At 39.3% G+C, this 23,320-nt stretch overlaps 1 protein-coding gene across 4 annotated transcripts; it reads left to right on the top strand.

Moving 5' to 3' along the window:
* The first annotated feature begins 1,025 nt into the window (after positions 1-1,025).
* On the top strand, positions 1,026-23,281 carry camsap1b (calmodulin regulated spectrin-associated protein 1b). 4 transcript variants are annotated; one of them, XM_057323295.1, is made up of 19 exons: positions 1,026-1,169; positions 1,737-1,901; positions 5,078-5,340; positions 7,147-7,308; positions 8,877-8,957; positions 9,507-9,539; positions 10,771-10,912; positions 11,259-11,398; positions 11,486-11,582; positions 11,758-11,893; positions 12,508-12,599; positions 14,424-14,502; positions 14,593-16,825; positions 17,968-18,104; positions 18,200-18,408; positions 18,490-18,616; positions 18,740-18,861; positions 21,430-21,548; positions 21,845-23,281. In XM_057323295.1, the coding sequence occupies exons 2-19, from the start codon at positions 1,751-1,753 to the stop codon at positions 22,139-22,141; spliced, it is 4,620 nt and encodes a 1,539-aa protein (XP_057179278.1). In that variant the 5' UTR covers positions 1,026-1,169; positions 1,737-1,750; the 3' UTR covers positions 22,142-23,281. The 4 variants fall into 4 exon arrangements, with proteins under 4 accessions (XP_057179278.1, XP_057179261.1, XP_057179287.1 ...); XM_057323278.1 differs by having other exon boundaries at positions 11,758-11,926; XM_057323286.1 differs by lacking the exon at positions 1,026-1,169 and adding an exon at positions 1,385-1,583 and having other exon boundaries at positions 11,758-11,926.
* The last annotated feature ends 39 nt before the right edge of the window (positions 23,282-23,320 follow it).

Raw genomic sequence — 23,320 nt, 5'->3', positions numbered from 1 at the left:
ATGAATCCTTAACTTTGAAATCAGTAGGATAAATTTTATGCCTTTTATAAAGAAAGATTGCGTTCAAAATACAACAAACCTCACAAATTACATCTGAAATATTGTTAAAATTGTAACTGTTATTGATTTACTAGTGAAAACATTTTTTAAAAATAGCAAAAATATATTTGTGTAGATTTAAACAAAATCTTAATAGGTCAATAGAATCATTCTTATTAAATTAAATATTATTGTGTTTCGGTAGTGACAAATTTTGGAGAGAGGAAGAACATTCTAAAACTTTCTGAAATGACAATATGAAAATGAACTGCATAATTATGTGTACTGTTGATATTAAACAATTTGCATGCAAAACAATTCTGGGGAAAATATTGTATATTTAGGTATCTGCAAATAAATAATTTACTTTCTATTACAACTTAAGATAACAAAAATAAAGATTTGTAAACTAAATAATGCCCTTGGTGTCCTGTTTGTGGGTGCACCACCAGACCGTGAGAAACATTTTGTTCCACTCAATGACACCGAAATGTCAAATAAAACAAACAAACAAAAAAAATAACGATAACTGGCTGAGAAATACTGATATGCATTTTACCTAAAACAAAAAGCAAACAAATATAGTGAACAACTTGCTATTTATTTTAAATATCTTCTTTTGTCTTCTAAAGAAGAAAGTCATAGAGGTTTGCAATTATATATAATGATGAGTAAATACTGAAATATTCTTTTGTGGTAAACTATCCCTTTAAAATACCGGCCTGGTGTTGTAATAAATAATATTAAAAAAGAAAATGTATTGGCTGATATCGATATGCTCGATGATATAGGCTATTGTGCATACGAATAAATAAAGAAAATATTTCGTACGTAATGCAATTGAGAAAAAAAGAGATTTCTCATTCGTCTTAGAATATTATTTTACGTTGTATAACTCATGACAGATAAATGATGATATTTTGAGCTGAATGCAATTTACAGTGTTTGTTGGTGATACTGGTGTGTGCAGTTGCAGTAGTGACGGCTGGGACTCACACTGACACACTCCTGTCTATCTATCTGCTCGGACTGAACGTGGCCTCATGATTTCCACCGGAGCCTTTTACCTTCTTCTTTCATTTCCCTCCTGCAGATTCACCAGAGTGGATTACTGATAGATTACCCAGACGGTACGTGGCGGTAAATGTTGCTATTTGAATTAATTGGTGACAAAGGCTCTGTTGTTTAGCTGCGGTTTACTAGCCCTGGTCCCATTAAAGCAGCATTAGCAGTTAGCAGCTAGTCAAAACATGCAAAGCAGTTTGTGGTTAGCACAGTATCGTTTACAGATGGTTACAACCGTTCTTCAATGTAAGTGTTCGCACATGAATTAAACGGTGTCTGCTCTTTATTAGCTCTCCAGGTGATGGTTAGCTAACGTTAGTCACTCTGTATGGAAACCAAGGTAGCTTATCTTGTTTAGTCAGGATTTAGACGGCTAGGTTTGCTTTTCTCAATGGATTGTATAACATATAGTTCTACTTGTGGCTTACGTTAGTTAATATAATCACCAGACATTTGGAAGGACACTACTGGAATTAAAGGTACCCATGACGGCTAATATGAAGCTAGCTTGGACGCAAATGGAAATGAGTAACTGCTTATGGTTCACTGAACGTTTGGCACACCGTTCTCTCGCGTGAGAGCCGCTAAATGGTTGGAAAAGTGATGGTGTGTCTTTGTTTGTGTGTTTGCAGACGGTGGTGGTAGGATGGAAGCGGAGCTGGGCGCTGATAGCGCCCGCAGAAAGATGGAGGCGGCGGGCGAGATGCTCGAGATCGTGCCGCTGGAGATGTATGATTCAGCCCGGGCGAAAATAGCGGCAAATCTGCGATGGCTGTTCGCCAAAGCCTTCGGTTTCGGTAAGTTTTATTTATGAACGATGCCTCACAGATGTGTTAACCAATTTATTTACAAACTCACTTAAAACAAGACAGTTTGTTACAATGGGTGGTTAGGTGGCATCAGATGGCATTACTATGGTGTTTGGAGAAACCATGTTCAGGTACAATGGCCAAAATACAGGTTGAATTTACAAACAAAACATGATATTTCCGTGATACACAAAAAACAAAATAATGCATTAGTACATATCTGACACAAAAATAGTATTACCTTGGTACTTGACCAGAACAATGATGTTGGCAAGGTACAATGGCTGTGACTACATGTACGAGCACTCTTAAAGAACAAGTTTTTTTGTGGTGCCATGCAATTTCTACAAAGTTATTTGGTTTATAAACAAAGTTTAATATATAACTTAATCAACACAGTCAATCGCTAAATACATGGTCCGTCAAACGAAACGCGATTAATCGCATCCAGAATAAAAGTTTATGTTTGCATAATAAATGTCCATGTACTGTGCATATTAATTTTGTATTTATAAACACATACATGTATGCATATTTAGAAAAGATTTGCATGTATTTATTTATATTTACCAATAATTACAATTATATAAGTCTATATTCATTTATATATTTTTTTATTTTTTACTTAAATGTATACATGTATGTGTTTGTTTTATAAATACAAAATTGATATGCACAGTACATGGACATTTATTATGCAAACACAAACTTTTATTCTGGCTGTGATTAATCGCGTTTATTCTGTTTTAATGAGGTAAGCGTCCACTTGTAGGTTTTTTTCAGTGTGGTTGTTCTGGTTGCGAGAGCGTCTGAATGAATACACTGATGTGCTATTTGACAGTCAGGATCAAAAGCATTTGTTTCATCTGCAGAGCTTGCACAACTGAAGTGTTGTGGATGAACAGGAAAGGGTTTTCCTAATTCCCTGTCAGCACATGTGGAGTACTTTCTGTCTGCACCACCTCCACAAGCATTTGTTACTCATTTCAGTGTTAAAACGTTATGTTTTACCTTGCACTGTGCATCATCTTAATTCTAAAGGCAAGCATTCGTTTGTCTGTTTATAATGTGCATAAAGAACAACAATACAGATTTCCCCAGAATAACTCACATTTTGACCCGTTTTCAATGGGGGAAAACTCTAACTCTACTCTAATAAGGATTATTATGGGTCCGATCTCCCCTTTTCTCCTATTCAGACTTTCTCTATTAATACTGCCTCTTTGGTATTATTAGTAAACTGAGTACACAGTGTGTCAAACAGATGTTCATTTAATTTGAGTGTGTTGGTTTGTTTGCTGGCAATAAATCGCATTAAAACTATTAGCATTATAGTGGTCATCGGCCATCTTAACTATTAGCATTATAGTGGTCATTGGCCATCTTGACCTCTAGATATAAGTGTCGGTCATTGGAAAAACCCATGTGTCCCACTTCTGAATACCTGAATATGGAAAAGCAATGCTCATGTTTGCTCTTGGTGTATTTTTAGCCTCTGACCTCGTACCAGTCACTAATGACTATTACATATGAGCACAGCAATATGTGATCAAACTTTATGGGTGGGAATTTTTTTCACTTTTTCGACCCCTTGACAGCGCTATTGCTCGGTACTCAAATGAAGGAAAAACAAAAGATCTTATAAGCATATCATTCTTGTAGGACTGGTGACAGAGGAAAGAGTTTCTATTGGAGGATTCATTCACAACATGTTACCCCGGTCTGCCATCATCCTTGGCTGAAACACGGAAACGGTCTCGCTGCTATTGAATGTTTTATTATCAGTCCCTCTGTCGTTGCAGGGTGTGTCACATACAGTGACAATGCAATACAATACAATACAACAACAATGCCTGCTAATAATAACATATCATGTAAATATGGGCTTTATTTGGTTTATTGTGTAATCATACTGTAGGTGTCAGATTTGTGACTTTCTGTGATTTGAGCTTGATGTGAGGTTTTGCCGTCCCACTGTTGGCATGAAGTGCTTTGTCCTCTTTTTCCTCCATGGCCCATATTATCCAAAAAATATTGCTTTAATCCGAGTGGTTTTGGTCTGGTAATTGGCCTGAATGATGAAACCCATGTGCCTATTTATTCTCAGGAATGGCCCGGTTTTGAGGGTCTGTTTAGCTTGCGTTGCGCTTTACAATGCTTTGGATGTCCAATTTATGTTTTATAAAAACAACTTAAAAAATTAATAAATACTTTAGACTATTACGTCATTCGCTTTCCTCTTTTTTTAGCACTTTAATTGAGGTTTATAATGTATTCATTTTTTGAATACAATTAACAAATCTTTTAGCAAAATGTTGTGGTGTTTGTTCATTGTTGCAGCTGTGAATACGCATCCTTGTGTTTATTATTGATTACTCGTGTCAGACAGAAAGCAGCCATCGTTTTCACATACATTAGGATTAATGCCTCATATCTGCTTGATTAAAATAAAAAATGCTCACAAGTCTTTAAACAACCCGTGCATGTGGCAGACAGGTTTGTAACAAAGCAGACGGCTCCACGTGGATAGCGCAGGGGGCAGGTGTGTATGCGTGATGGATGATTGGACCCAGTGTCATTACATTTATTGATACGATACTCCTGGGACACACTGGTACAGCCGGTGTGAATATATATGTGTGTATTTGCGTCGCGTGTGGATGGAGCAATGGCTGTCCGGACTGTGGCACGTCTGGCCTTTACCCTCCTGTGTTTGAGCCGTATGGTTGCAGCCAAACCTCAGTTGCCAGTGCTGCGCAGGAGATCTGCAGGGCTTTTCACACCATCACTCTATTGTCTAGAGGTATTTTGGAAACAAAGCAACAGCTCACGAACTGATTGCATGTTGTGCTGGTGGTTTTCCCCAGATGTCCAATCCAGACAAAACATCAAGTTTTTTGTTTTACGTATAATAGCGTTTTGTATTTATCTTTTATTCTGCTATCACAGCAGATATACCTAATGCATCCATTACTGTTCATTTGATCATATCTTAAAAAAGTGTAAGTGCCTGCGTTTTTGCATAATATTACCAGTTAGCAGCATTATTAATGGTTCTTTGGAAGAAGGACCTGAGCCACATCAAAGTATCAGAATATCCTTAAATAAGCCAGCGTTATACTACTTCAACTACTCATCTCTGTTTTGTTTTCGTTCCCTGACAGATCACATCCCAGAGGACCTGCGAGACCCTTTCTACACGGACCAGTACGAGCAGGAGCACATCAAGCCTCCCGTGATCCGCTTGCTGTTGTCCTGTGAGCTGTACTGTCGCGTGTGCGCCCTCGTTCTTAAAGGAGACCAAGCGGCCTCCCTGCAGTCCCACCTATCAGTCATCCAGGCACTGTCTCGCAAAGGCATCTATGTCATGGAAGGAGATGACACGCCTGTCTCGGACGCTGATCTGACCTGCCAGCCAATTAAAATGGTGAGCTGCGTTCATCGTGTCTTTGCCATTTTTGACACCGTTAACTTTGTAGAGAATGTCCATTTTCTGTATGCATTGGATATCTAGAGGAAAGTTCGTCTTTTTACATATTTATTAATATAATAAATATTAATATATTTAAAAAATCCAGAATATTGAGGCGATGCAAGGTAAATGTGTTTTAATGGGGTACTGTGTTTAATGGAATGTTGTACTAGTTTTTTTAGCCTAACAGATAGGCAGTACAGTATAGGGGTAAGCCGTACAGTAGTATTGTTTGTTCTTTTGTACGTATTTCTGCTGTGTCCACTAACAGTGTAAATAGAGATACAAAGCGACATGGAAGCTGTGGTTTATCTTTTGTCTTGCTGTTATAGATCTCTGAATTCACCGTCAGGAGAAAGCTGGTATTGTTGCCTTTGTCCTGCCGGGCATGGGCAGGCATATCCAGCTCTTTATTTTTCTCTTTCCCTTCATGCCCAGCCGCCGCATTAACCTGTCCAAACATCGAGTTGAAGCAGTAAATCAGTAGCACAGAGCCGAGTGGATTTCATTGATTCGCAGCGGGATTGTTTGAAGCAGTGAATGTCTGTGAATCAGCATTGTCCACCCACTCGTGCTTTTATCACTTCACATGCAAATCCGTATAGTGGAGTCCAGTCACACCCTGTACAGAGCTTAGTGCGCTCTGATCCACACAAACCTGTTAGATGGAACGAATGGTTTTGTGATACATAGGTGCAGCTTAATGCGAGAAATGTGTTTTCTTTTCAACTTGTGTAGTGGCATCAGTGTTGGGCTCAAACTACATTTTGTTTCAACACACACGCTAGCTATATGTACAGTCGTATGGCTTCATCTAATGTGACTGATTTGCATACTGGCCTCTGGGCAGCCTCTTCAATCTCTTGTGCCATGAAGGTTTAATGTCTTCCTGTTCGATCACTTACTTTTGTGCACACAGTATACATATATTGCGGAAATAGTACACATAGTATGCAGTTTGCATAGCCAGTAATCCGTCACTGAAGTTAAACTGGTTTGTTTAGTCTAGTGCCTTGAAAGCCATTATGAAACAGCATGTTGATTTCGCACATTTTTGACTTTTGTTCAAGTGCCTGTACATCTAAATGGTTTTCTGTGTTTATTTATAGCCAAGTGTTTTTGCATAGAATCCAGAGCCCGGTGTTGTTTGATATGTTTCCTAGGGAGCACACTTCCTCTGTTTCTGATCCATCACAGTACAATCTGCAGGCTTTTACATGTCTGACGTGCGTACTAATCTGAGAAAACAGAGACTCATCGGCTAAGATTTTGCCGATGTGTATCATCGACTCGTATGAACAAGCAAGGTTTACTGGTGTTGCGGTTGCTGTGGTAACCGATTAAGTCTCGCAACAAGACTGAATAAAGGAACTGAGGGTGGGAAGTGTATTTTGTAATGGTTTATTCCTGGATGAAATCTGTAAGTGATGAGGTCGTGCTCAGGGCTGTGACCAGCATTTTGCCTCAAAGTGGAATGTTTTACATTTCATGAGAAGGACCAAATATTTTGTTATCCTACATCATCTGAGCGGTCTTCTCAGATCTCCCGTCTCCTGTGTGGTATCAAAAAATGTTTTATATTTCACATATTTCATCTTGATTCTCAGAAAACAGGCTGTCACTCTTTCCGAAATGCTCTGATTGGTCTGTTGTGATTGGCAAATCCATCATGGGGGGTAAAATATTCTTGGATGTCTTGCTCAATGCTGAATTATAACACTCTGTGAGTGACATTGTTCTCTCCTCTGTTGTGCACTAAAGAGTTCTCATATTCCCATGATCGATGCTTTGATGATGGCGTACACCGTGGAGATGATCAGCATCGAGAAGGTTGTGAGCTGCGTGAAGCGGTTCTCCACATTTAGTGCCTCTAAGGAGCTGCCCTTTGACCTCGAGGATGCTATGGTCTTCTGGATCAACAAGGTGTGTGGACCTCAGTCAAGTCAACATAATGTTCTAAGAATCCTCTTAAGAAATCTCTTCATTTAGCTTCATTTAACTTCTACGTAGGAGTCTTAGCTTAAAAACGATTCGGGACCAATCTGTGAGAAATTCTGAGCAAGGAAAAGACAAAAACTTTTATCTTAGTGAGGAGGCGGGGCTGACCCCGTTGATATGTATGACACAGTCTTTTAAAGACTATGATTGGTTGGTTGGCTGTCCAATAAGGAAAAAAGAGCGCTTTTAAGTATAGGGTCATTAGTTTGAAATTGCACATCACGCACACACACGAAAGCGGACACACACAAACGCGCACACACACTATATATATATATATATTCTTTATTTTTTTTTATTTACCATGCTGTTAATGTCAACATATTTGATAGAAAATGAACAGTGACACAATAAGTTTCTGTAAGTGCTGTAATTGTTCTCCAAATCGTCTCTGCTGCATAGCTGCATTTCTCCAATTGCTAAATATGTTAATGTAGCGATTTCTTCTATGTCTGCGGTGTCTTGGAGATGTTAGCGTGTCTCTAATAGGATCGGTCACAAACATGAACCCTGCACGATCTAATAAAAAATCAGATAAACCATCAGAGTAATATGGAAATTGTCATGCATTGCAACACATTTCTTCTCACTTTTCGTGTTTCGTCCATTTTCTCTGCTGCTAAAGAAACTCTCAAGTCTCTTAAAAGTCCTCCTCGCTACTCCTAAAATTTTGGACCTTAAGAGCTCTTTTAAGGGTTAAGATGCTTTATGAATTACTTTTATCTTTACTAGGATCTTTTCTGTCATTTTAAGGGGAAACGCCCGCATTTCTACGAATTTTCTTAGAATTTTGTCACTAGGAACAACTCTTTGCGCCAAGGTTTTTCATGAATGCGCGGCCTGGTGTTTAGTTTTGAACAGTTCATGGTGTATCAATACTAATCTTAATGGCTTAACCTGCCTTTGAACTTGAATGCAAGTTGAATGGAACACACAGCCTAGCAAAGGTTAATATGGAATAAACATTGAGTATCGCTATTCATGTTCTGTCTATTCATATTTTTCCATTGATGTAGGGGCACGATCAGCCCTTTACAGCGTCAAGGTAGAATGTGTTCATACATGCTAGCGTGGAGACTTCTGCCAGTACTTTAAAGGACCAGTGTGTCATTTTTTTGAAGATCTATTGACAGAAATGCAATATGATATCCATAACTGTGTTCAGAGTTGTATAAAGACCTTGCATAATGAAGTGATATGTTTTTATTACATTAGAATGAGCTATTTCTAGCTACATACACACACTGCGGGGTCCCTTACATGGAATTCGCCATGTTGTTTCTACAGTAGCCCTAAACGGACAAACTGCACTACAGAGTGCGTTTCGTAAATGCGTTATTTCCTTAGTCTTAGTCATCTTGGTCCTGTGTCAGCCACCGTAGTGCTTCGAAAGGAAGCGGTGAAGTGAGCTGTTGGTTGCAATTCTCAACCTCACGGCTAGATGCCGCTAAATTTCTGTTTTTAATCAGTTTATATCGTTATATATATTACAGGTGAACCTGAAAATGAGAGAGATCACAGAGAAGGAACACAAATCAAAGCAACATCTGCTGGAATCCCCCAGTCACCAGAAGGTACCACATATACTCCACAATGTGTTTTCCGCAAGCATTGTAAAAACTCTTAATTCTCAGTTTCTTTTTGCACTTAGTGTTAACATTTGCCTCAGGGAATCCCATTACAACCGGACAAATTGCATTACGTCAGATGTGTCCAGGAAAAAAAGAGTCAAAGTTTGTTTGGTTAGCAGTCAGCCCCTGGTGGTGGATGCTGTAACTGCATCATTAAAAGCACCATCTATCTTGTATATATTATATTTACATTACAATTTACATATTATATTGTTTAAGGAATGTTTTCCCGTGACATTATTGCTCTTGGATCTGTAGAGTAGTCAGTAAGGGCTTGTTGCCTTATTCATTTGTCCCCAAATTGACCCCTTAAGGTCAACGTTAACACTCATTATGGCAATGATGTTATATCTTCAGTGGCATCACTCCAATTTCTCCTCTAACCTCATAGCAGGGTCACATCTGTCTGCTCTTTTCCTCCCTGACTTTACATCCCCTCTGCTCCTCTCCCCGTCTCTCTCCCTCTAACCTCCTCCCTCGCTACTCGGATAGTCTCCCTCAAAATGGTATTGGAAACTAGTACCTGTAAGTTGGCTGTGAGTGAGTTCATCTCCACTGCACGAGTATGTGTCGATCTGAACGCACACCATCACCGCTCGGGTCACGCTTTTAACTGATCAGAGCACACCGGGACACGCTTCTGTAGCGGTGGCTCGTGCTACCTTGTAATCGCACCAAAATGTCTGCCTTTCACCCTTCGAACACATGATGCTGAGCGCATTTGTGCGAGCACATTTTTCCCTCAGCTTTCCTCATTTCTGTGCTATGGCAGTCATTTCCATTTGTCTGTTTCTTGTTTAGTCTGTCCCTCATCTTAATTTTTGCCCTGGCCCATTGCATGCTGGGGTCTGCAGAGAAGGGATGTCAAAGGGTCTGGTACTTGTGTGCCAGGTTGATACTAAAACTAAAAAAGCGAATATTCACGAGTAGCACAAACGTCCTCACTCTCCATTCTGCTCTTTTATCTGTACATGTCTAACTTTCATGACCTCTGTGTAGGAAATGGATGACCGTTCTTGGGGCCTCGTGTGTATAACTTTTAATGGATTTCATTCTGCAACTGTGCGTACGCTAAGATTTTGTTGTGCATGGAAAATTGCAATGTTTATACATCAGGCCCCTTTCGTACTTTTCTGCTGTACTGTTCATGGCCAAGATTTTGATAAACAGTGACCCATCTTTGCACAATTGAACGGACAACCTTCAATCCTAGCTGTGTAGAGGGCTTTTGTATATTGTCTTTCAGGTTTTGCTTTTATGTTATGCAACCATGTTGCATAGACTCATTGTTTTAGTGTTTGTCGCTCTGATCCTAAGACGTGTGTCCCTAGTTCTTGTTTGTTGTGTTAAACATGTTGTGGCCATTCACTGTTCCGTGGTGTCTCTTAAAGGAACAGTTCATCAAAATTCAGTCATTGACTCACTCTCATCAAACTTGTATCATTTTTTTCTGTAGAGCAATAAAGAAGTTTAGGATAGGTTTTGAGCTGCTTCCATAAAACGAAAGTGAATGGGGACTGACACAAGTTTTAACATTTATCTGCACACATTTGAATTATTTTTGTCTTTTCTGGAGACTTGTATTATAGTGCATAGTTGTATTATAACTTGTATTACACTTGTATCAAATTTTGGACCACAACAGCCCCAGTCCCCATTCACTTTGGCGTGGAGGATAACAGTGCCACATACCGAAAGTAACTTTCTGAATTACAGCATGACTGACGGTTTGATTTCTTTGGTTTGCCACTTTCAGGTACGCTATCGGCGGGATCACGCCTCAGGTAGACAGCTGCCATATTTCCCCCTGCTGGAGGATCTGATCCGGGACGTGTGTGATGGTGCTGCCCTACTGACCATAGTCCACTACTACTGCCCAGACCTGATGAAGCTTGATGGTACGACAAAAAAAATCTTCTTGGGCTGAAAAACGTTTTAACTTTGTCAACTTTTAAAGTTAAAAAGTTCTGTATCCCAGTTGGGTCATCAACAACAAAAATGCATACATACACATTTCGAGAAATAAACACATTTGTACCTGATTTTTATTTTTGTTTTCGCCTGCTGTGGCTCCTTTGTTCTCCTGAGCTCATAATGGCTTTGTTTATTTTCATGATATTTCAACTCTCAGGCAAGTATTGACCACATTTGGATTCAGCCCTTTGTTAAGCGCTCATGAATGTCAAAACCTTGAATGCCTGAGGAAAGCGTGTTTGCCAACCTTCTCTTTTATGTGATTTGCAGATATCTGCTTGAAAGAGGTGACCTCAATAGCAGACAGCCTTTATAACATCCAGCTGCTGAAGGAGTTTGCCATTGAGTACCTCAACAAATGCTTCTATTTGACTTTGGAGGACATGTTGTACGCACCTCCTGTGCTCAAGGTGTGGTATTCATTATGCATCTCATAAGGTTCTTGATTTTCATGTGGTTCTTTTTGGGATACTCACGTCTTTGAATTCGTCCCGCAGCACAATGTCATGGTGTTTATTGCGGAGCTCTTCTGGTGGTTTGAAATAGTCAAACCTGAGTTTGTCCAACCACGTGACGTTCAAGAATTTAAAGATGGTGAGGAATGTTTTGGCTGTCGCATTGACAAAGTGTCTGATTGTGGATTGTTGGATATGTTCTGGTTATACTTGGCTTGAGATTTAGCAACAAACCATGATCAGTTTCCACTTTCCTTCTATTTAGAGGCTTTTGTATTAATAATGTGAGTTACGTATTAACATTCTTATTTCAGCAAGAGCAATGACACAGCCCAAGAGCGCCAGGCCTGCTGTGCCCATCTCCAACGCCACCAAACGTAGCTTTCTGGTGTCTCCTGGTGCAGCTGATCCCCCTCTTCCTGTCCAGAACAGCCCGGAAGTTTGTAACAGGTACTTCCTGCATCCTGAAGAATCTGAGCCTCTGTAAGTGCTTCATGGTTTGTCTCTTTCTGTGTTTGAAACTGTCTTGCAGCAATGTAGTCTAACTGCTTGTATCAGATGTGAATGCTGTTTGCATTAAAAACGAAAGCTTGCTTAAAATATACGCTTTGTTGTACCATGTCCTATGTCACTTTTACACTTTTCATTGCACAGTAATTTGGCACACAAGGAATGAAACGAATGATCATACTCTTCCATATTTGGACTTTTGTTTTCAAATAGGCGCTGGCATGTCTGTGATTCACATTTGAATCATATTTTTTTGCCTGTTCATGTTGTGTGTTTGTCCACATTCTCAGATGGGACGGCACTGCCTTGCCCTTTTTTCCACAGGCTAAAACATACACAAGTTACTCTGATATCAAAGGCATTACTTTATATCTGCTTTATAACTGCAGCATGTCATGGACATCCTTTACTGTGCAAAGCTGCTTGTCCATATTTGTCCAGCCACATGGAAAATGCATGGTGTCAGTTACGATTAGATTTTGGCTGGATGGATCATTGGCCCTAATTCTGTGCGCTGGTGGTTTGCCAACTGTGTGCTCTGCTTGTTGTTTTAGTAATAAGGGGAGTTCCAGCTTCAGCCCCTCTCATCCACTTTTGCCATTGAGACAAAGACAGAAGAAGACTCAGTCGGGGGACGAGAACTCGGGTAAAACTTGCTTTGCCATTAGAATGAGAACATACCGATTGTTTTAATGTGGTGGGTTACATTGAAGAAAATTCATAATTTTAATTTTCGATTGGGCAGTTTGCACAGATATTTCAGGGCTTGACATTAAGCCGCTGCGGCCACCTAAATGTGTTAATACTCTCCAAGATTGCTATAACAAAGGCAAGCAGTAATAATGAGGCCAAATAGTTGTAGCATGAAAAAAATATGCGAGTGTTCATCACTTGTTCATCACATGAATAGGCAGGTAACTGACAAATGACATTAAAGTTACATACAGATGGATAAATTAGGGCCATATCATTTATAGTTTACCTAAATTTGTTTTATTTTTTCTAAGTTCTGTGCATTTCTTTTTTTACTATACAATAGAGGTATATTTGTCCACATAAATTACTGTAGTACGCTATAGTGTTATTTACTATAGTAAACTGCAGTAAAACTCCTGGATACTATAGTGTTTTTGAACCTTACTTTAGTATACTACAGTGTTTACTACAGTATCAATTTACTACAAGGGTACTACAATTTCCTTTAGCAAATACTGCAGTATTTTTTTGTCTGAGTTTTCAAGTTAATGGGACTTTTATTTTGACTGGTCGTCGGGAAGACGCTTGAGTATTAGTGTGCTTGACGAAAGCAGTACTCAAACAGTTAAATGCTTTATAAACTCTCAGAGAAACTCTGGAGATGAAGTTCATGTGTTTATATCCACATACAGTGCAGACACACAAATCCTCGACCATTACTCGTGTAGTACTAGTATGTTAATCTGTGCACCTCATTCACTCAGACACGCAGAACAGTCAGATGACATATTCAAATAACAGGGTTCCGCATCTAGATATATGGACTCAATGTGCTGCGCCATTGATTATTGTCACACACAAACAAGCACAACCACAACAAACGCAATTCACACAAACACCCAGCTCTGTCTAATGCGCCTATTTTTTTTTTTTAAGTTACTTGTCCGGTCGGGCAAGTAAAATTCTCTTTCACTTGCCCATACAAAACATTCTCTTGTCCCGGACAAGCCGACAAGCTTAATGGCGAGCCCTGCTTTTCACCGTACGTTAAAGAAAACTATTTTGCTCAGTTTTTCTTTCATTGACATGTTTTATAGCAATTCTCACTACCTTAATGCAAAAAAACTTCTACTTTTTGTAAAATAAGTATATACCATGGAAGTATATGCCCTGCTGAAAAAAACATAGAAACCCAATAGAAACCATCACAGAAATTCGAATGGTTTCCATTAAAAAACATTATCAACCATTAGCTTTTTTCATTAATACTGCTACAGCATTTCTTTTTGTAGTGTGTTTTGGGCATTATTCCTGTAGGATTTAAAATTCCACCAATAGAATCCATCACATACCCTATAGACACTATTATACGTAGTTTCCATTTAAAAAAACACAATTCCCATTATTATAACCAGTAAAACAAATACAATTTGTATTGTGTTTTGGGCAGGGCTCTATTGTTTTTTCAGCATGGTGCTTATTTAAATAATAAAAACATTGCATTATACTTTTTTACAGTTTTAAAGTATGAGAAATTACTATCACAGTAATGAGTTTCTTATCAGAATCATGATTGAAAACAACAAAGATGTATAAATATAACAAACGTAATCATTAAGCTAATGAGAATATTCTTCCTTTTTTCTTCTGATTTTTGTTTAGGTGAAGTGTGTTTAGATGCGAGTTGTCATCGCAGCACTTTTCTGTCATTTATAGTGTGACTACCATAGAAACCAGGATATAAAATTCTCTGTCTTGTGCTTTTTCTTAAAAGCTTGTAGAAATCGCTCCAACTCTTTTACGCAAGAAGGTCACGCCAGAGGATCCATGGCTTGGTCAGATAAAAGGCAGAGGTACTACACTGTTAATAAATATCAAAACACTTCATTCAAGAAAGCAGTTTATATTTGGTCTGATAATGCTTCCCTTGTCTTTGTAATCAGGCCACTGTCACAGCTAAACCGATATGTTCTCCACTCTGCTGCGGACAGTGATGCTGACTTGGCCTCAGGCGACAGCGTTAGCATGACTTGCTCCATCAGTGAGGACAGTCTGGCCTCCACTGTCACACCCAAACACCAGATCCATTCGAGTCAGGCCAGTGTTAGACGGGTCAATGGTCATAGTCTATTGGGCAATGTAAACATGGATGAAGAGAACGAGCTGGTAGCTATTGCCAGGGCAGAGTCATCTAAGAATGACATCACCCTGACAAACTCTGAGGACCCAGAGTGCCAGAGTGCCACCCCTGGTGCTAAAACAGGCATTTGGGGAAGACCGGAAGAGTCATCCTCTGATTCCCAAACTGCCAGTTTTTTCCTGGAACCTCTGATGCCTGCAGTTCTCAGACCAGCGAAAGAGAAGACCATTTGCCTAAATAAAGAGGAAGAGTATGGAGAAGTGCGGCAGCGAGGGTATGCTCGGAGAGCTGCGGGAGGAGACAGCCTCAATTCATCTTCCAGGCGGAGACCTCCAAACACCCTTAACCGAACCTTTACCCCCAACACCAGCTCTGAGTTTGACACGACTATTGAACCCAAATCCAGTGAATTCGTGCCTCCAGCCTCGCAAGCTTTCAGACCACTGGTGACTAGTAGCGTTGAGCCGTCTGCTGAGCGCTTACCCGGGTTTTACCTTCACCAATCTGTGCCTGAGGACAAGAGGCCTGTCCAAGCTTGGGACTTACACACAGGATCTGATATAGAAACCGTGGAGACGATCGAAGAGCAGGATGCGGAACTCACCAAAGAGCTCCATCCAGACAAGAAACAGTTAGGTGAGGAGGACGAGGAGTCCGCCAAACTGCGTGAAGACATGAACGTGAAAGAACACGAGGACAAGGACGGTGGCAGCAGGTGTTCCAGCCCAGGTCAGCAATCCCAAGTCAGTAGCGTGGCCAGCGGCAGCATCCGCATGACTAGTTTTGCAGAACGCAAAATGCAGAGGTTTGGTAGCAACCAAGACATCCGCTCCAGCGCCAGCAGCTCACAGCGGACCACACCAGACGGCTCTGAGAGTTGCCCCCTTTCTTTGACATTCTGTAGGATGAAGAGGGAACAGAGCCCTACATCCCAGAGCAAGGACGGCACTAACATGCTGGCCTCCGAACTTGTTCAGCTTCACATGCAGCTGGAAGAAAAGCGACGTGCAATTGAATCCCAGAAGAAAAAGATGGAGGTCTTGACGGCAAGAAAACGGCTTAAGCTTGGGAAGGCGGCGTTCCTGCACATAGTGAAAAAAGGGAAGAGCGACACTCTCCCTCAGCCTGCGAAGTCCGAGTACTGTGTGAGAGAAGGTGAAAAAATGAATGAAGAGAAGTCATCAAAAGACGACTCCTGTGTTGATGCTTTGAGAGATGGGCACAAAAAGGCCGAAGAGCCAGTGAAGGCTTCTCTTGAATGGGCGGGTGGCGGGACGGTTTCCCCTAGTGCCTTAGATACGGATGAGGAAATCGATATGAATGAGTGCAACCGATCTATTGAGCTGCTGAACGAGGCTATAGGTAACATTCAGCAACAGATGATGCAGCTTTCGCTCCAGCAGGAATTGATCATGAAGCAGAACCTACAGTCTCCATTGGGGGCTGCTTCAGCACCAAACGGTGACCAAAGTAGTGAACCGAGGGTCAGAGCTCCTGTACATTTCGTCGAGCCGAGCGGCAGCCCCGTGATACGAAAACCGCCCAAACTTAGTTCGGCACGATCCCGTTCCAAACCTTCTGAACTGTTGCTGGTTAAAGAATATGGTAAAGGGCAGAAGAGCTCCACTCCCACACCTACCGACAGTCCCAGGTCCATTCAAGGGGGCAGGACCCCCAAAGCAGAATCCGAGGATTGGAGACAAAGCTCTTTAAACAAAGACAAAGGGAATCAGAAAAACACTACATTCCACCTTAACGATGAAGCTAACTTGAGGACGGTATCTAGAGAACCGAGTTCTGTAGCACTTGGGGTCACTTTTGACGAATCAATATCATCAAGAGACCCTGAGGCTACGTTTGATCATGGGCCAGCGGGCAATGTCTCGGAGGACCTGTATAGGGGGAAGGTCAATCTTATTGAAGTGGACTTGTCTGACTTGGCTGCCAGTTCTGAAGATGAAAGTTCCACCGTATTGGATGTCACTGGTGATGAAGCTGACGGGGACAAGAAACCTGGCATGGGCTTTTTTTTCAAGGTGGGTGCTATTGACAAGCATTTATCTTTAAAGGAACATGGATTGCAGTGTTGTTATGCCAAAATTGTTAACATTTCACTTTAGACTTTTAGATTTTATTAGTACTATGACTATAGCTTCCACCTGGTGTTGGAGTTTTAAACAACCTCAACCTATTCTAGTTTACCAAAATCATTTTCAATAGTAAATTCAGAAATCAAGTCAAAGTATGTTTTGTTTTTACTTTTATAATATAAAATTATACACAAATAATAAATATTATTTTATTTGTATTAAAATGTTTATATTATTTTATTATTTGCAAATAATTTACATTTTAAATATTACCAGATAATTCATGCTTGTTTGTTTGTATAATAATAATCCTAAAATAATAATCATAATATAACAATTATTATTATTGTTGTTTATAGTTTCATTAAAATTTTTGTTTTTATTTTTATTATTATATTTTATTTTTATTATTATATTGAATTGTACATGCATAATTTATAATTAATATTGTTTGTCGTAATAACATGTTTATTGTATTTTATAATTTTGTAAATTTATATTTTAAATATTAACAGATAATTGATGCTTGTTTGTATAATAATAATAATTATTATTATTTTCATAATTTGTTTATAATTAAAATTATTATTTGTTTTTATTTTTATAGTATTAAATTATACATGACAGTAATAAATAATGAATATTATTTAATTTGTGTAGTTATATTATTTTATAAATATGTAAATAGTTTATATTTGAAATATTAACAGATCGTTCATGCTTGTTTGTTTGTATAATAATAGTAATTATTATGATTATTTATTTAAAATAAACGATTCACGAATAATTTATTCAGTTGTCCCTTATAGTCCCTTCGGACTACACAATTTGTTTAAAAATGTGGAAAGAGCTCTTATGCAGTCTTATGGGGAAAAAAAGTTTGTTCGTGGTTTTCCTGTAGCTCAGTGGTTAGAACATGGCGCTAACAATGCCATGGTCATGGGTTCGATCGCAGGGTTTGCAGATACTCAGGAACAAATGTATAGTATAATGCAATGTAAGTCATCTGTGTAATGTAAAAGTGTCTGCCAAATGCATAAATGTAAATGTTTACATTGAATTGTACATTTGTCCTGATATGTTTGCAGGACGAGCAGAAGGCAGAGGATGAACTGGCCAAAAAGCGAGCGGCATTTCTGCTAAAACAACAGAGGAAAGCAGAAGAAGCTCGTTTTCGCAAACAACAGCTCGAGGTCGAAAGTGAACTTAAAAGAGATGAAGCCAGGTATGAACTACAACTGACGTGTTCTCCATCAGCGCTGTTGTTAGACTAAACACAAGGTTTCGCTCCATCTCATCTGTTTTGTTTCCTAATTCCAGACGGAAAGCTGAAGAGGACAGAACGAGAAAAGAGGAGGAGAAAGCCAGGAGAGAGTTGATCAAACAGGAATATCTGAGACGGAAACAGCAAGAGATATTTGAGGAGCAAGAACAGCCCAAACCCAAGCTCAAACCTAAAAAGCAAAGGCCCAAGTCTGTGCTGAAGGATGAGCCCTCGAACGTCACGCTTCCCAGAAGCCCTGCTGCCAGTAAGTGTTCAGCCATAAAAACTATTTCACGTTTTTTCCTGGAAATTCTTTCAAATGGTTAACATCATTGTGTCTTTGTAGCTGTGAAGCTGTGTTCTTCACCAGATGAGAATCTCATCAGTGCCAAGTCTGGTTCGAATCTGTCTCTGGCCTCTGTGGCCACCACTGAACCAGACAGCGTCAACTCAGGAGGGGCGGGATCTCAACGGTAAGTCCCTCCCACTGTCCAATAGGGTGTGTCCTGATGTGTGCATCGCTTTAATTAGTTTCTGTTCCACTCGACTGACCTCCAACTGTGTCAATACGCTTTAATGTGACTGCTTGTTTCCAGAGGGGAGTCAGTGGAGTCATTTCCAGGCTTCAGTCGCCACTCCAGTCGCACTACAGAGAGGGATTGGGACAACGGTTCCACTGCGTCTTCCATTACATCCACATCCATGGCGGAATATACAGGCGAGATCTTTCACTTTCCAATCTGGGGGGAGAAAATAAACCTGGTTTGTGTTTGAGATTGTACAGTAGATGGACTGCCGCTTGGTGGTAAGCATTAGTGAATTATTTATACTGTTCGAGATTCCTCAGCGCCAGGGCAACATTCTGTGTTTACATCAGCAGCAGCAGGCTGGTTTTCTCAACCGTGTGCACTGGTTTATAAAGGCGCACATCAGTTTATATCCCAGCAGACAGCAGTGGAGTTTCCGAGAGTTCAAGGTTAAAGGGCAGTTTTTATGTTTGCTTGCTTATTGACCGCGTCATGTATTTTTATTGATTTGTTTTTTTATTCAGACATAAGCAATAGGGCAGTGTTATTCAAAATCTATAATGCATAAAACAAAATCAAATGTTTATGCATTATGCGGTCAGTGTACAAGTACTTCTGTTTATGTTAACGATCTGGGCTGCGTTTCCCAAAAGCATCGTAAGCCTAAATTGATCGTAAAAACGATCGTACGAGTGATCTTAATATTACGGTCTGTTTCCCAAAAGCATCGTAACTTAAGTATCACTCGAAAATCGTAAAGCCCTAAGTGCATCGTAAGAAGACGGATTTGTGAGGTCACCTGCAGGACAACCGGAGAATTGCGCTTAAACTTAAACATGCCTATATGTGACTTATCATGTTTTTATTTATTTCGTTTTTTTGTTTGTTTAAATCTTTTATATTACAAAACTAAATGAATAAAAAACACAGTACAATAAAAATTAAATGACTGAACATACAACATACAAAAATATATATAGTATGGACAAGTTGTTGGTAACAAGGGATGCATGTTTGTTGCTGGATCGCTGTATTAAAGTTACTCCATATTTTATGCAAAGTAAAAATGTTGTGTTTAAAAGAGAAATGGTCAAAATGCTTACTTGGTGATTGTCAGTGTCTTTGTCTTTCTCCTGCTGCTGTAGCCGAGTGCAGCCGTGATTTCTTCTTTGAGTCTATTGTGAACTATCCTATAATTATTTAGAGGAACCATGTGATTAAAGGTTTTCAGACTGTTACAAACCTTATAAATTACACGCTGCCTATCATATGTTCCAACAACTGCAGAAGGCAATACTTAATGAAACTGAATGCCTGATTTGCTGATTAGCTCTTCCCTTTATCGTTCTCTAATTGAAAGGTTCATATTCATAATGAACCCACTTTGTGCTTATTATTAATAAAGTGCTGGTAATGTATGTGTATAATAAACATTTTGTTTGGAGCTAGAAAGCTAGATAATACATAGGCCCTAATAAAAACTTAACTTGAAATTGCCACCTCCACACCACCCAAAAGTGTGGTTCAACAAACACGTACAGCATTTTTTTACTTTTGATTTTAACTTTTTTTATTTTCCCTAGAACGTGCTAAATACATTAGACAATTACAGTAGATAAGTCCTATATGCACATAGAAAAAGTATTGTTAAGCAACATTAAACAATATTCACCTACCACATGCACATCTGGTGAAAATAATTAGCCTAAACATTTCGAAAACAAGCGCGTGCTACAAAAACGAGCCATTGTATAAGGTGACATCTGACAAACGGATAGCGACTCGTAAGTAGCACTTAAAGCACTGCTACGTGCGATCGCGTTATGTGCATTGTTGGGAAACGCACGTGAAACGATGAAGAACATTCGGAAAATCGCTCGTAGAAAAGCTCTTAAGTGCTAAGTAAGGATGTAATGATTCACTCAGCTTACGATGCGATGCGAGTCACGATTCTGATCTCACGATGTGATTTATTCACGATTTACTCACGATTTATTTTTACAAAATGAGTTGAAACAAATTAGAAATGAGCAACTTCCCTTGCATTATTTCTTAAATGCTTCACGTTTCTTTGTATAATAAAATAATGTTTTATTTCAAATAACAAAACTAAACTGCAATTTTATAACAAATTAATAATAGAAAAAGTCTCTTTAATATAAACATACTAATACTGTCTGAGCTTTTCTTGGATTTTTTTGCATTTAAGAAATATCAGCATGTCCACGTTTAGATTTGCAGTGAAAATAGCGGCCCCTGCTGTTCAAAAAATGTATTGCGATTCAGTTCACACCTCAACCGATTTGAATCGTCACTCATTATAACCGATTTTCAACCGGCTCATGGTGAATCGTTACATCCCTAGTGCTAAGATCCATCGTAATAACTATAATACTATGGTTGCTTTATTCTTATAACACGCACATTAAATGCTCTCTCATTTGTAATTCACTTTGGTATAAGTGGTGAATAAATAAATGTAAATCATTGATCACTGACACGAAATATGATGTTACTGCATGAACTCTTAACCATGTAAGGTAAGACGATTTGGATCTATAACTTAAGATGTTGTACTGTAGAGATTTACTTTATTAGAGAATTCCAGTACTCCTGTGAGCTCTATGTATGGCTCAGAGAAAGAAAACGGCCCTAACCAGACATCAAATGATATTTCCTGAGTCATTCATTGTGTGGTTGGCTTTATTTCTCCTCTAGTTCTCATATAGATTATTTTGACTTTATTTTTATCACTGTAGGTCCGAAGCTTTTCAAGGAGCCGAGTGCAAAATCCAACAAGCCGATAATCCACAACGCCATCTCTCATTGCTGTTTAGCAGGAAAAGTGAATGAGCCGCAGAAGAACTCCATTCTTGAGGTGTGTGAACAGATTTATTTGCTTTACTGTTTCTCTAGTTTTCACTTTCTGCAAATAAATGCAAATAGAAACAATGGTTTTATTTGAAATTTGGGAGAAATATTGTTAGTAGTTCACAGACCGAAACAAAAATGATCATTTTACCTAAACGCATACCTAGAAATAGTACATTCAAAAAAACTGAAAATAATTTCGAAATGGTCTCTTCACTTTTTCCACGGCTGTATATTTAAATCACGTTGTTAGAAGAGATCCATATCAACTAAACTGAATAATCTGCCTCATTTATCCTTTAGATACTGGAGAAGTGCGAATCCAACCACCTGATGATTCTGTTCCGTGACGGCGGCTGCCAGTTTCGAGCGCTTTATTCTTATTTCCCGGACACGGAGGACATTCACAAGCTCACCGGTACAGGGCCCAAGAGCATCACTAAAAAGATGATAGACAAACTCTACAAGTACAGCTCGGACCGCAAGCAGTTCACTGTAATCCCCGCCAAGACTGTGTCTGTCAGCGTGGATGCGCTGACCATTCACAACCACCTGTGGCAGGCCAAAAGACCAGCGGTGCCAAAAAAGAGCGTCAAGTGAAAGCGGCGGGGTCATCGCACACGAGTGACCGTCTGGACAAGCGAGTCGTCGACGTGCACTTCATTTGAATGTGTTTTGGGTTGATGTACTTCATCCGCAATCCGTGGCATTTTTACACGATTCGTTTTTCGTCACTTGAAGTATTTATTGGTTTAGCACTGATTCGCTCATTTAGACAAAGAGCTTTCCTCGTGATTGTTCGTTATTCGCTTATTTTCTCCCTTTTTCGCGAGGGTCACGTCTTGAAAAAAAAACTTCTGCTGCCTTTTGAGGAACTCGAATCAATGTAAAAAAATAGCTGACATGCCTTTCAATCACCCTTTTTTATTTTGTCTCAAACGTGCTACTCCCGAGTGCACGTACTGTTGGCCTTCATGGGTACTGTCTATTTATTCAGCGCTTTTAAATGAGCACATGAGCTGTAGCCCAGTTTTTGTAAACTCTTAACAGACCTGGATCGATGTTCTCCTGTTCTCCCGAACGATAGTGACCTCTCTGCTGGACGAGTCTGTACTATGGTGCACTTATAATGTTTTAGTGCTTTATTTTCATGCAATGTAACCATGTTGATGTCGGCACTGGAGCTTTCATGCAGATGAGCAGCATGCTCTGTTATGAAGAGTAAACGTTTCGAATGACAGTATTTAATATATTCATAATCGGTTACTTCCTGTGCTGTCGCTGTGTAGTTATTTACCAAGGGTTGAAAACATTCCTCGGAGAACGAAGTGTCAACGCTGTCGAGAACACTCACGCAAGCCTCATTTGGTGTGGAGATCAATCGCGTGTTGCACATGCACTTTAACTGTTTGGCTCGTGTGTAGATGGGGTAGAATTTTAAAGGGCTTTACTAAAACCGTTTCGCTTTGGATTTTGTTGATGGTTAGTCGAAGGTACTCGTCTGGTAAACACTATTAATGCAGAGTAGAGTAAATTGACATACTACTGTTTCCAAATACTAGATGTTAGTCGTCTACACATTGCTGCATTTGTTCACTTTTAATTGCAGTTTTGTATATTATGTGTTTTTTTATATTGACTAAAAGATTGTAAGGATGTTGGTCACTTTTTTTAACTAGGCCTACTTTCCATTCTTGGTCATTTTGCTTCCTTTATCATACCATTATTTATTTTAAATGAGACTCTGAGAATAATAAATATTTCAAGTCAATAAATTCA

The sequence above is a fragment of the Triplophysa rosa genome, linkage group LG2 (assembly GCF_024868665.1).
Source record: "Triplophysa rosa linkage group LG2, Trosa_1v2, whole genome shotgun sequence".
NCBI lineage: Eukaryota > Metazoa > Chordata > Actinopteri > Cypriniformes > Nemacheilidae > Triplophysa > Triplophysa rosa.
Note: the sequence above shows the minus strand (reverse complement) of the source record. Positions and strands in the feature narration are given on the sequence as shown.